We start from the raw sequence: 13,501 nt of genomic DNA on the forward strand, positions 1-13,501 counted from the left end.
CAGCAATGCAGTTCACCAAAGGACATCATCTTGCAGAAACGTGATGGAGACATCTCAGTTTCACTGCAAATGAGATTCTGACAAGTAGTGTGGGACTGGGATACCCATGCGTCCTGGTGCACGGGTGTCTGACAGCACCAGGTGCTCATCTGGGCAATGATTTCTAGAAGCAGAGATGTTGGTCCTTCTACTCTTCATGCTTGAAATCTCTCAGCATACATTCTTTAGAGTAGTGGATTTCTTAAGCAGCACAGACAGATCAGAGGCCAAGATATGCATGCCATGGATTACACACGGGGAGAGACAGACTTTGCCAGCTAGTCATAGAGATCTCCACATCAGAGAGAGAGCAGAAAATGCTGCAAGGAAATATATGGGAAAGGGGATTTGCATGAACCACAAGAGCCTTCGGGCAGGACAGAAAGCGATCTTTGAGCTACTGCGTGTGAGGCATCATCACTCAAAAAGAAAAACCACGGATTAAAGTATTTGGTCTGTTTTCAGTTCTTTTAGGAAGAAAAGATAAAAGGCAAGAGGAAAAGAAATGGAAAGAACCAGGGAAGGTGGCGTGGAGGTAAGGCCACGAGGGTGAATGCCCAGTCTCTCCTGAGACCTCCTGTCTGTGCAACTGCGTATTGCAAGGGCAGGAGGGGAGCACCCCTGTGCTGGCATTAAGCACACTGCTGCATGCATCAAACATTCTCCCATCTTCTCGGTGAGAGGTGAGCGTGGCACTGATCCCAGCAGCAGCAGCAGACCATCAGCTAACGAACTGCAGTGTCCCCATCCCAGCAGCAGTGCCCTGGCCCGGAGGTTTCCTTGCAGCTGGCACAGCCTCACCCTCCCACCCCCAGGAACCAGACCTAACCAGACAGCTTCACGTACGCCGCAACACCAACACGTGCTGTAACACGTCTTGCAGCCACGCGGGGAGGACCTCACCCTGCTTAAACGCCGACCCTCTGCATCGTGACGTGCAAATGCTCAGGTGCTCATGTGCACGACAGTGTTAGTTACGCAAGCCAAACCTGGGAAGGTAAATTATTGCATTCCCCCAGCCCGTATTTTATCTACCTTACCTAATCTTACGGGTGATCCAAAAAAACTCTACTGTGATCTACTTTATCTTCCCTTCGGGGCCTTTTGCAAGAGGTGTTTTTCTCTGGAGCTTCACCTGCTTTTGCTGTGCAGCCCGGGTCCGCTGATCTGCAGACGACCCTGCAAAACACTGCCTCTCAGCAGGGTACTTCTCCCACCCAAAAACATCCCGTCACTGCAGGAGGAAGCGCAAGGTCCACACGGGTAAAGGCTACAGGAGGTGGTGAGACAGGGGCACCCTCGGTTGGATGCAGAACTGAGGCCAGGTAAGGAGATGCCCTGGGACATCTTGGTAAAAAGCTGACGCAGCAGAGGAGAGCCAGCTCTTAGGCGGGACGGTCTGCAAGGCACAAGCCATGTTCAGCTTTGTTTCCTCCACAGGAACACAAACCTCTCCCGTCCCTCAGTATTGCTCAGTCATTCCCCTCAGCAACCAACCTCAGCCTGCTGTCAGCTTTGTCTAAGTGTTTTTTTTTTTTTGTTTTGTTTTGTTTGTTTTTTAAACGGGAATTGGGAGAAAGCTGGAGTGAGGATGCTGGCCTGTGGTGAAGGGGTGCAGACACATCAGAGGAAGGTGCCATCGGCATCAGTGCAGATAAAACAACTCGGTTTGGTTTTATTTTAAGCCTGGAGCCTGGCCCACGCAGTACCAGCGTTATAGGTGGCCCTTTGAGGGCCTTGTAGCTGCCCAAAGAGGGATCTCACCGCCAGCACCTTCCTGCCCGAGGGACGGGAGCATCCCGGGGAGCAGGGCCGGGCAGAGGAGGCCCCACTTGGAGCAACGCAGCCCTGTGCCTGCTGCAGCCCAGTGAGAGCCCACGCCCGGAGGAGCTGTAGAAAAGGCAACCATCCCGTTTAATGACCCCTCGCCTCTGTAACAAACGCGCCACTGCCGCGCGCGTGGCAAAGCAAAGTGCACGGTGAGCGGGACTTGGCGTCCCTGCCCCACAGGGAGGGGACAGCGGCGGTGCCCGGTGCGGTGCCAGGCTCACCCCAGCGCTCGGTCCAGTTGGCACCAGTGTCGGGTCCAGTTTGCAGGGAGGCACAGCTCGGGTTCGGCTCCTGCGCAGCACGAGGAGGGCAGGGGGCAGGCCAGGTGCACCGGGGCAGAGCCCGGAGGAGGTGGGTTTGGAGGGCCTGGGGGACAGGTCCTGGAGAGCGCCGCCGTGGCAGGTTTTGGGGCCACCCTGCCCGAACCGCAGGTAAACCGAAGCAGGGAGAAGGAGCAGAGAAAGGGCTGGAGGGCGAGCGGCCCAGACAGGGTCTACCTAGCTATTCCCATTTGCAAGACACCTGGCGGCAGGCGGATCTGCCCCAAGGCGGGGTGACAGGCGTTTACCAGCAGCTCCGTGTCCCTGACAGTCTCTCCCAGGCGCGGCTCAGACACCCCCCTGCCAGGAGCGGAGGGCCGGGGGAGCGGGGCCTCCCCTCATTATCTGATGGAAGCATCGCTGGGGGGATCCCGGTCGGACTCCTCGCTCTCCTCGTTGGGCGCCGACTCGCTGGTGGAGGCCGGGGTGAAGGCAGGAGACTTTCTGCAGAGGATAAAGGGCATGGCGATGTCAGGGGGAGCCCCAGCAGACACGGCACCATGCACGGAGGCTGCTCACTGGGAGTCCAACAGCCCCAGCCCCGAGACCTGCCCTCTCCCCACCCCACACAGGACTGGTGCTACTGGCTGCTACCACGGGTATCTCGGCCCCGCTGCTCACCTGTCCCCAGACTGGGTGATGAGCCGCCGGCAAGTCTCCATCTGCACGTCCAGACCTCTCTTCATGCTGCACATCTCCATGTATTCGTGCAGGTGCCGGTTCATGTCGTTCTTGGCTGTGGCCAGCTCCAGCTACAAAAGGGAGACGGTGCAGAGATAAGCCCAGGGCGCTGCAGAGCAGGGGGCAGGGCCAGATCCTCCAGGGAGAAACCCGCTCCCCTCATTTCCCACCCTTCTGTCACTCCCTCCTCCTCACACCTCTATTTGGTCGATGGTTTCCTGGTACTCCTTCTCACGGCTCTTGAACAACGACTCTGTGTCCTTGATCACCTTCTCCAGGCTGTCATCCTGTTGCTGGGGAGAGCAGAAAGCATGTTTAGAGGCAGGCAAGTGTCCAGCGTGATGAACCAGGGGAAAGAGACAGAGATCAGAGAGAGAACCGGCAGCAGTGAACAAAAGAAGAAAATTCATGAGCGATATAGCCAGGGTGACAGAGAGGACATGAATCAGCCCTGTCAACACATGGCAGAGAGACCTGAGACATGCCACACTGGACAGCAAACACATCAGCCCAGAAAAAAGCTCATCAAAGCCAGAAACTTTGGAGAACACAACTGCTGCCTTGATGCCCTGCACACAGAGTGTGTTCAAGCACTACATGTCCCCACTGGACCACTGAGGTTCAAAGGTACAAGGCATCAGGGGCTTTGGCCAGATTTTGGGGCCTCAGTTTGGGCAGAGTTGCTGCCCTAGACGTGATGTGGGCAGAGAGACAGAGAGAGAGCTACAACAGCTCAGCACAGCTTGAAGATCCAGCCGGGACTGGAGAAAGCATCTGCATGGGCCTCTGAGTGACAAAGGGGCTCTGAAGCTTGGTCACCAAACAAGCACCTCCCCAGGCTCCAGCAGGACCGAGCACCCCAAAAAGCAAGCACAAGCCCAGGGCGAAACCCAAGAGGGAGGCTGGCACCACCGTTACCTCCCCCTGCACCTCTGCAGCAGCAATGGCGTATCCGGAGAAGTCCTCCCAGAGCAGCAGCGTCTCTTCCGTCTCCTCCCACGTGAGGCTGTCACAGTCATCTTCAAAGTCGTATTCCCTCCTGGGGGTGAGGGGACGGCACGTCAGCACCAGGCAGAAACACCCTCACGGGGAGGACAGGCAGGGCAGGGGGTTGTGCTGGCGCTGAAACCCTTGCCCCCACTCGTGGGCAGGGCTGCAGCTCTTGGATGTCTGCGTGTGGGTGAGCTCAGGCATGCCCAAAGCCGACAGCTGACAGGGAAGGGGCCAGCTTTATGGTCAGGAGCCTCAAACCGAGGCAGTGACTCAAAAAATCCAGGAGCAGTGGTGAGAGGAGGGGCAGGGACAGAGAGAGGATGGCTCAGCACTGCTGCTCAGCAGGCACGTGCTGCCCACGAGGGCATTGCCATGGAGGTGAAGGCACAGGGGGGACTGAAGCAAGCCCTAACAGGAAAATTAAACATCCTCAGGAGGCTGTGGGGATGGGAGCGGGCTGCAAGCACCCAGGGACAGGAGGGCAGAGCTACAGAGTGCAACCAGGCACCGGGAGCAGCATCCTCCCCACAGCCAAGGAGGGCTCAGGAGCTGGTCGGTCCCACCTTGGTGCAGCCACAGGGCACAAACGCCAGCCCTGATGAAGCTCCCACCTCACCCTCACCCTGAAACGGGAGCTGCAGACTGCTCCCATCCCTTACCTCCCCAGCCACCAGCCTGCACGTCCAGGGTGCCCACAGGGGAACCTGGTGCCCAGCGGGGTGGAGAAGAGCCAGGAGGACACGCACCACCACAGAGCCTCTCCCCTTGGGAGCACGGCCCCAGGGGCAGCCCAAAGCCACAGCCCACAGCCGGGTGGGCCACACAGCCCCTCGGGTGGTGGGGCTGGGGCTCAGCACCACGCCGGGAGCGGGGCAGCTTGCCCAAGCACCTTGCTGGAGGTGGGACAGCAGAGGAAAGGCTCTCTGCAAGAGTGAGGCCGGGCCGCACTCACAGCTGGTTCAGCATCCTCTGCATTTCCTCATTGATACTCATGGCCGTGGTCTCATCCTCCTCCTCCTCTTCAGGCTTCCTGGAGGCATCGCTCTCTGACAGCGACGTGTCTTCATCGCTCACCTGCTTGCGCTCCCGCTTCCGCCCCACCGAGGCTGGGACCTTAACGGGAGACAAGTGCAGAGACTACAGAAACGAGGCCGGGTCCGAGGTCGGGAGTAGGTAGTTGAGAGGAGATGGAGGGAGAAGGAATGGTGGAGGGACAGAAAGACAGGGAATGAGAGAGAGAGAGAGAGAAAGGAAGAAAGGAAAGAAGGAGAGAGAGAGAGAGAGAGACGGGCTTATTATGATCAGGTTGAAGATGGTGCAATGAATAAAATATGGCTTTAGCATTTTCCAAAATTAAAACTAAGCAACCAAAGATGAATTCTATGAATTTGATGAGACAAACAATGAGGTTTTATTGCAGAAGAACTCAAAAACACCCACCACCCTAGACCAGAAACAGAGGGCAACACAGCGACAGAAACGGGAAAAAAGAGACAGTCTAAAAAAAGTGAAACATGTCCGTATTTACAGTCCAACCTTATAGAAAGCTTATAATTTGTACAATTTCTCAACTGAATGAAACTAACCAGTTGCTTCTGTAGGAAAAAAAGAGACAGAAATGCAGCAACATCCAGAAAGAGGAAAGAGACAGAGACAGAGAAGAGTGACAGAGAAGATGACGGAGAGGGGAAGGGGAAGGAGAGAGATGGAGTTAGAGACAGACACTCAAGAAATTTGTCTCCCTCCTGCAGCTGCTCCCCTATCGCTGTGGTGTCTCAGGGCCCAACACAACAGATTGGCAAGAGGTCGAGGGGCCTGTTGACGCTTGAAGCAATGTTTGGAGCTCTCAGACTCCTCTCCGTGCCCTTTTGTCTGATGCTCCCAAAGCACAGCATCCAGGAGAGACCGAGAGCAAGGGACCACGAGGAGTAAGGGGCAGGGTGACCAAGCGTCTCCCCTAGCGGGGTCCTGTTGCTGTCTCTTCTACCTCCTTTGGGAACTCCGCTCCCCAGAGCTGGCTGCCGAGCCTGGGACAGGCGCATCTCACCTGAAACATCTTGATCATGTCCTCGCAGTTCCGCTGCTGCGCCACGTCGCACAGCTTGGCAGTGATGTCGATGCGCCGGCAGATGTCCATGTCCACCTTCATGGCCTTCTCCTGGATCTTCGTGTCCAGCTCTGTGATGTTCTGAACCCGCAGCGACCGTCACAGCACCGCGAGGGAGGGACAGAGGAGGAGGGTTAGGCAAGGCAAACGGCAGCCAGACCCCCACGTTCCCCTGGCAAGATATTTCCCCGTGTTATAGGGCTGGGCCTGCATTCCCACGGTGCTCACTGCACCCATGACCACCTCTATCTGTCTGGTGGTGATGTGCCCCAGCACGGGGCTCTGAGCCAGCACAGGTGCCTTTCCATACAGGTCTGCTGTTTGAGGAAGCACACCACAGCCTAGACCCCACCACTCAAGCAGGACACCCACTGCTGCCTGCAGACTCACATTGCTCATCAGTCCCTTGAAGACAACAAGCTCTGCCTTGAGCTGCTCCACCTTCATGGCCAGTTCTTCTTGGCACGCTTCAGCCTCTTGGGCTTCCTGCACCCAGGGCAGAAGGAGAGAGACGTGCACATCAGCGAGGGGCAGCCGGGGAGCAGGGGAAAAGGGGCGGCGATGCTCACCTCCTGCAGCTCAGTGACTCGGTCCTGAAGCTGGACACGCACTGTGTACTCCTCTTCCCATCTAGGGAGAGAAACGTGCGGGTCAGATCCCACCCGCCTCGCATCACGGGCTGCTGGAGAGGACGGGGTGGCAGCTGCTCACCCCAAAGCTATCCCGGAGGGGGCGAGGGTGGCAGCAGGGTGGGAGGGAGGACGTGCCCAGGAATGCATTGCCGTTTGTTTCCAGGCAGCCACAGCTGCCAAACGCCCGTCAGCCCTCCTGGCCACAAAGCCAGCTCCGCAATGCTCTTCGCTGACCTCACGCTGGGCTGGCCAGCAGCTCCCGTGGTGGGGGGAGCTGGGGACACCAACCGCAGGCTCCACGCAGCAGCTGCAACACGTGGGAAGGGGCTTGGAGCTTCTGCGGTTACTGCAGAGCTGCACCCACCTGCACCACATTCGTGGCTGCATTTGTGGGGCTGCATTTGTGGGGCTGCCCTTCGGAAACACAAAACTCGATCTAACATCAGGCCACGTTACGCGGCTGTGCTGTGCTTCGATGTGAAGGTTAGAATAAAATACTATTTTTGTCCTGCAAGGAGGAGTGACGGATTGGCCCGGTTTTGTGCCAGGTTGCACCACGTTAGCCCACGGATTGATCGGGTCGGGTGGTGGGAACTGCATTAGGCTTTGCAAAAAGCTCTGCAGAAGACCACAGAAGGCTGAGCTGCAAGGTGCCCAGGACCACGTCACCCAGCAGCAGACTCCACCGTGTTTTGCAGCCATGAGATCATCGTCTTGGGCCGTGTTGCGGCGCTGGCCTGGCCCGTGTTCATCTGGGAGGCTGCACTACTGTTTGCTAAATGACAATCAGGGAGAGCAAATGGGTTGGCACGTGCCCTGTGCCCACTGCTGCCCCGTGCGATGCAGCGTGCTGCATGTCCTACCCCTGGCTCTCCTGGGACAGTAGGATTTCTCTGGGAAAGCAACCAGAGCTGGGAGCTCTGCTTTCTGCTTAATGCCTGCAAGCAGTGATGGCCCCAGCTTTCAAATGGCATGAGGACACGAAAAACCTCTTCTCCCACTTGCTTACACTAAGCATGGAAAATAAGTCCAGAGGACCAGGAAACCAGAGAGCTCATGAAAAGTCCTCGCTCCTGTTAGGGTAAGAAGACAATCTGATGATTTGGGCGAGTCCTGACTTACGAATTTCCAAGCTCTTTAAGCTCGCAGTGCTTCTCCTTATTCAAACAGGGACAAAGGGTGCGCTCCTAGTGTTGGTTGTACCCCACAGCTCCAGAAGGGGAGGCAAAGGGGTTTTGCATCCCTTTGCGGGAAGAAAAAGACAAAGAGGGAGGGGAAGAGAAAGCCCAAAGGTATGATTTTCCTTATATGGGAACTGCTCAAACAAGGCCTCTGTCCCAGGGGAGAAAACGCATTCCATCATTTAAAAAAAAATTGTCAGCATCTTCCTCAGCATGGAGCTCACTCGCTGTTTGGGTCTCCACCTCCCTCTGGGTCTCTGTACAGCCCGGACTTCCAAAACCTTGGAAGAATTCGTTTCACATGGATGCCACGGAAGACGAGCACAGATCAGATAAATGCTGATCTAATGGCAGAGAGCAAGAACGGTTCGCCCCAAGAGCGAGGAATCTGCATGCCCATCCTTTTACGAACCCCTCTCCCGCGCGCTTGCCTCCTGCCTGGCTCCGTTTCCCTCTTCTGTTCTGCAATGCACCACTCCTAATAATAACCCGACTGCATCACTGCACCCACAGCCCGGAGCAGCCAGGAGCCTCTGCCAGGTTGCTGCTGGTCGGATCCAGGCTTGGCCACACAGCCCCAGCTCACAGCCTCCTTGCTCCACCATCACCATGCCAGGGGGACAGGCGTCCTTCCTGTGCCACCACGGCACAGCGACGTGCCCAAAGGGAGAGGGCAGACAGCAAGGTCCTGGCAGCAGCAAACCCAAGAACCTTTAAAAATGCTGTTCACTGCAGGTGCTAGGTGCCTGGCTGCACGTTTATGGCAGGCTGGTGCTGCTGGATGCCCCTCTGACTACTCGGTGCTGGAAGCTGCGCGTTTCCCTCTCTCCTGCTATTTTTGAGCTACGTGGCACACCTTGCTGGAGGGCAATCGCAGCGTGTGTGTGTGCTCCAAAGGCCTCTTGACCCACGCAGGATGCAAAGGGCTGCCTGGGGACACCACCATCCACGTTGTCCCCACGGCAGCCCACAGCAGTCCCTGCTCCTGCGCAGGCAAGGGGAGCGTTGGGGTTGGCCCTCAGCAGAGGCAAGAGCACGGAAACGGGATCCTCCTCTCCCGTCCCCTGTTTGGGACCCGGTATAGGAAAGGGTCTGGGGGTGGGGTCTGCTTCCTCCCAGCTCCTGGTAACACCGTCCAAAAATAGACCCCACCACCAACATTGGCCCACGGCAGCTCGTCCCCGCTGCTTCGGTCACTGCCCCAGCGGGCTTTACCAAAACCTGCTTTCCCAGGCGGGACAACCACCAGGAGCTCTCCTTTCTTCCCAGGTTTCATCAGCACCAACCAACAAAACAGAGTCAGGCACTCCCAAGCCCAGCAGCTTACAGGCTCACAAGCCCAGACAGAGGCTTTGGCATCCCAGCTGTACCTAAACGCCGTCTCCCTTCCTGCTTCGGCGCTCTCTCCACTTTCCCTTTCCAAAAAGGTGGCTCCGCGCCCAGCTCAGGTTGCCCTGATGCAGCACTAGCTCCGGGCTATCTGATCCAAAAAACGCAGCGCAAGGCGAGCAGACCACCCCCGGGGAAGGAACCCGACCCGTGCTTAATAAAAAGGCCTTAGGTGCACAGAAAAGCGGAGGCGATCAGCAGGACAGATGGGGCGCCACCCTTCTTCCTGCAATCCTCTCTCGGTGCCGTTGGAGCACTGGCCATGCAATAGTCACGTCTACTCAGCCTTATAAAGCCAAAAACATAAGGTGTCATCTCAGATCCTAAGCCCCAATTTTGGCACCAGACCCCACAGCCCCAAGGCACCGGCCAGCAGTATGGTTCCCTTGGGTAACACGCTGTGCTTGGCTCCTTTGGGTGAGCACTTAAGCACTAAGTGCTTCTACAGCATCATGAAGCGATTTATCCTCTTCAGGAGTCAGACACGGGGGCAGCAAGCAGCCAGTGACTGCCCTGCCCTGCCCGCTGCTCTCCCCCAGGCCCTGACCCAGCACTGCCGGCTCGCTGCCTGAGCTCACCCTGCGTGCAGGTCCTGGAGCAGCCTCACAAACTGCCCTGAAAACACCTGGTGGGATGGATACTGCTGGGGAAAGTCCCGGCCAGGCTGTGAGAGCACGGGAGGAAGGAAAGGGCCTGGAGGACCCAGCCACCCAAGGGTTTCTCAGCACATCCCCACGTATCCAGAGCCCTCCTTCTCCTCCTCCTCCTCCTCCTCGCAGCCTCTTCCTACCCAAACCTGCTCTGCTCCTGCCCTGCTGCACCTTCACCTTCCTCAACTACTCTCTGGCTGCTCCTCCTTCCTAAGCGTCTCCAGATGCCCTCCCCTTCCAAACCCCAGCTCCTGGCGTCCCGCTATTCCTTCACCACCCGAGTCCCCACTTGGGAAGGCACTTCTCCTCCTGGCACTGGGCTGAGAAGCCAGAAAAAGCATCCCGAGGGCATTCAAACACCAGAAGCAGAGCGAGGACATCCGAACGCCAAGAGCTGATTTTGGGGTCCACCATCCCTTTTGCCTCGCCATGCTCACGTTTCCCAGACCCCAAGGCTCCAGAGGAGGGCTGAGGAGAGCCTGCCAGCCTGTCCCACACCACCCCGGCTGGGTGAAGCCCCCCGGCCACCCCCTGCTCCTCACCTGCGCTTGTACTCGTCGCGCTCCCTCTTCACCTTGGCCAGCACGTTGTAGAGGGCCCGGATCTCGGGCGTGATGGTGTCGATCTGCACGCCCACCCCGTCCGGGTGGACCCAGGACACCCCGGGGCCCTGCACCAAGGTGGTCTCCGGCCCCGGCCCCAACCTCCGAGCCTGCGAGAAGGACCAGATGGTGCCGGGCATGAAGCGGGACGAGGCGGCCAAGGGCGGCGGCGCCTGGGCGGGGGCGCCGGGGTGGCAGCCGGGGGAGCCCAGCGGCCGTGCGGGGCCGCAGAGGGCGGCGGGCCGGGTGCCCCCCAGCCCTAACCCTAAACCCAGCGGCCGGATGGGCCCCACTAAGCCGGTCTGCACCGCCTGGTCGCGGCGAGGGGGGCCGCGGGGGCGGCCGCCTTCATCCAGCGCCTGCTGCAGCTGCTTCTCCAGCTGCCGGTTGCGCCGCTCCAGCTCGTGGACCTTGGCCAGGAAGCAGCGGAACCGCAGGTTGAGGGTCTTCAGCACGCTGATGTTGGAGCCCAGGTCGTTGCGGAGGGCCATGGCGGCGGGCGGCGGGGGGAACGGGGCGGCGGAGGAGGAGGAGGAGGAGGAGGAAGGCGGCAGGAGGGGGGTCGGGGCGCCCCGCTCCGCCGCGAAGGGCTCGGCGGGGCGCGGGGAGGGCAGCGGCGGCGGCTCGGGGCCGGGCAGCCCCTGCTGCTCCTGCGGCAGCAGGAAGAGGTTGGGGCCGAGCAGCGGGTTCATGGCTGCGGCGGGACGGGGCCGGGCTCGGGGGGGAACGCACGGGGGGAGCGGGGGCCGGCCCCGGCGGCGGGGGCGCGGCTTCCGCTGCGGATGGGATGCGGCGGCGGCGGCGGAAGGCAGCGGCGCTGCTCGCAAGCCTCCGGTTTTGTCGGCTCACACTCAGCAGGGGCACTGCTGGCCCCCAAGGTGGTTCCACAGCGCATCTGGCTGCGCTGCGTCTCTTGGGTAGATTGCATGTTAAAATCATGTCCCTTTCCCTGCCCCTTTGAGATGCTCCCAGGTCACAGAGCCTTAAAAGCATCCTCCTGGCACGGGTGCTTCGTAGATGAAACATTGCCTCAGTTACTCAAATTAGCTCCAGTGCTTTCCTTAACACTGTCATTTTGAGACATAGGTGATGCTGGTGAGTATAACATCCCCGTGTAACCCAACTCCCTAATGCTACAATCTCATTCGCACCAGGCTCTGCTGGAACTGCGTGTCCAGCGTGAGCTCTTCAAGTCTTGCAGCTTCCGAGATGCTGCACTTTAACCCGCCCCTAAAATTGCTTCTGTCTACAGCTAGAGGCTGCCACGAGCACACAACTTGTGGACACGTTTCTGCCTAGTAAAGCCAGCAGCCCAGAGGTAGTTACCTAGATTTGGGTGCGGAAGGACTGGCAGCAGAAGCTGGGAAATCACCATACTAACCTATGCACAATGTCGCTATCTACCAGCAAAGGAGGTAAAGGATTTTCTTTAAAGAGAGAGAGAAATGCCTTAAGCACCAGCCCAGCTGTGTAGCCAGCTCTCATACGTGAAGGCAGCTCTAGGTGCCTTACTCTTCTCAGCACTGTGTCTTTGGCTAAGCCAGGCAGGTCGGACACACAGGCATCCTCTGCACAGGCTCTCCACGCTCTGCCTGTTAGGAACATGGATGGACAGCTTAGATGAGCAAAACTCTACTGCTGTAAGCTCTTAGAAGTGTATCCACGTGGTTATGTACAACAAGAGCCAGTGCTCCAGGATCTAAATGTTGTGCCCAAATTCCTGAAACACGCAGTATTTCAGTCCCTTCCTCTGGATGTAGCCTGACAAGACAACACTGCTGCAGGCTGCAAACCCTGTATTGAGCACAACATCAGTGCCATCACTGATAGACCTATATTGCCATTAGATTTTTTTTATGTTTCCATTATGCCTTCAATATTGTCTTCAGCTTCTCCCACAGAAACCTTCAGTTTCAGCTGTTTGCAATCGTGCTTTGCCTCAGTTCTTGCTTTGTTCTGCCCCAAGTCGTGCTTTTGCAAGCTATTTTTGCAGCAGTTTTCAGACATTCAAACAGCCTCAGACCAGAGCACAGAGACCAACAACCAAGAGGAACCATTTTTCACTAGCTTCTTAACCCGTGCAAGTTTCCAGCGTGCACAGGATGTTCTGCAGCCATCTACACCAACCGGGGAACATCCTGTGGGTGCTAGAAGCTGATGGTGAAGTTGATGGGTCCTAGGATCTGTTCTCATTGGAAAACAGCAAGCATTTGTTTGCTGTTCATCTTCTCAGCGTTACCCATACTTTTACATCCCATTTTATCACTTCTTTCCCCGTGGTCCCTTCCCCAAGCTAGGGAGGCCTAGACTCTGGCTGCTCCTCTTGTAGATGTACTTGTCCTCTGACCATTTCCCATCCCTACAATCCTTTTTTCTGACAGAGGACACTCGAAACGCAGACAGAAGTAGTACATGCACTGTTACTTCAGACAGGGAAGTAACCTTCTCCATTTTGCTAATTATTCTTTTCATATCAGTGCCTAGTATTGACTTATTTTTTTTCTGAAAGACCCTGGAAAACCCTAGGGTGTGTATTAGGCAGTCTAGAGACTTCACCACACAAGCTCGAAGTGAGACAGATGCATTCAGAGGCTCCTCCCTGCCCTGATTTTCTGTGAAGCAGGGGGAAAAGCAATTTATAGCTGTAAGGAGATGTTTAATGGCTAGTCAACACTACAAAAAAAAAAAAAAAAAAAAAAAAAAAAGAAAGAAAGAAAAGCAGAGCTGTAATAAATTAAACACACAGATACATAAGCCCTAAGAAGATAAGAAGGGCTGTAACAAACACCAGGACTCCCAAGACTGACAGATGGAAGGAGTACAGCAACCATTCAAGGGTATGCTTGAAAAGGTTCACCCAGAAACCTTGTAACTCAAAAGAAAACAAGATCAGCATGAGGTTTTAGAGGAAAAAGAAAAAAAAAAAATGTTACAGAACCTTTGAGGGGAACTGTTGTACTTCGTAAATTTTATGCAATGCTAAAGAGGATTATGGGGGCCAAACTTACTATGGGATGTTTATGGGAAGGATCAAAAGTGGGGAAAGGGAGGCATCAAGTTAGATGAGGGAGGAATAA

The 13,501-nt window shown here is 56.7% G+C and overlaps 1 protein-coding gene across 1 annotated transcript; it reads right to left on the bottom strand.

Moving 5' to 3' along the window:
• Positions 1-2,109: 2,109 nt before the first annotated feature.
• IFFO1 (intermediate filament family orphan 1) lies at positions 2,110-11,116 on the bottom strand (the record flags this gene model as incomplete). Its single annotated transcript, XM_084306367.1, has 9 exons — positions 2,110-2,633; positions 2,811-2,941; positions 3,068-3,163; positions 3,789-3,909; positions 4,816-5,000; positions 5,911-6,051; positions 6,361-6,456; positions 6,540-6,600; positions 10,365-11,116. 9 exons carry the CDS (start codon positions 11,114-11,116, stop codon positions 2,531-2,533), a joined length of 1,686 nt encoding a protein of 561 aa, XP_084162493.1. The 3' UTR covers positions 2,110-2,530.
• Between the last annotated feature and the right edge of the window lie 2,385 nt (positions 11,117-13,501).

The sequence above is a fragment of the Netta rufina genome (genome assembly GCF_964035555.1).
Source record: "Netta rufina genome assembly, chromosome: 1".
NCBI lineage: Eukaryota > Metazoa > Chordata > Aves > Anseriformes > Anatidae > Netta > Netta rufina.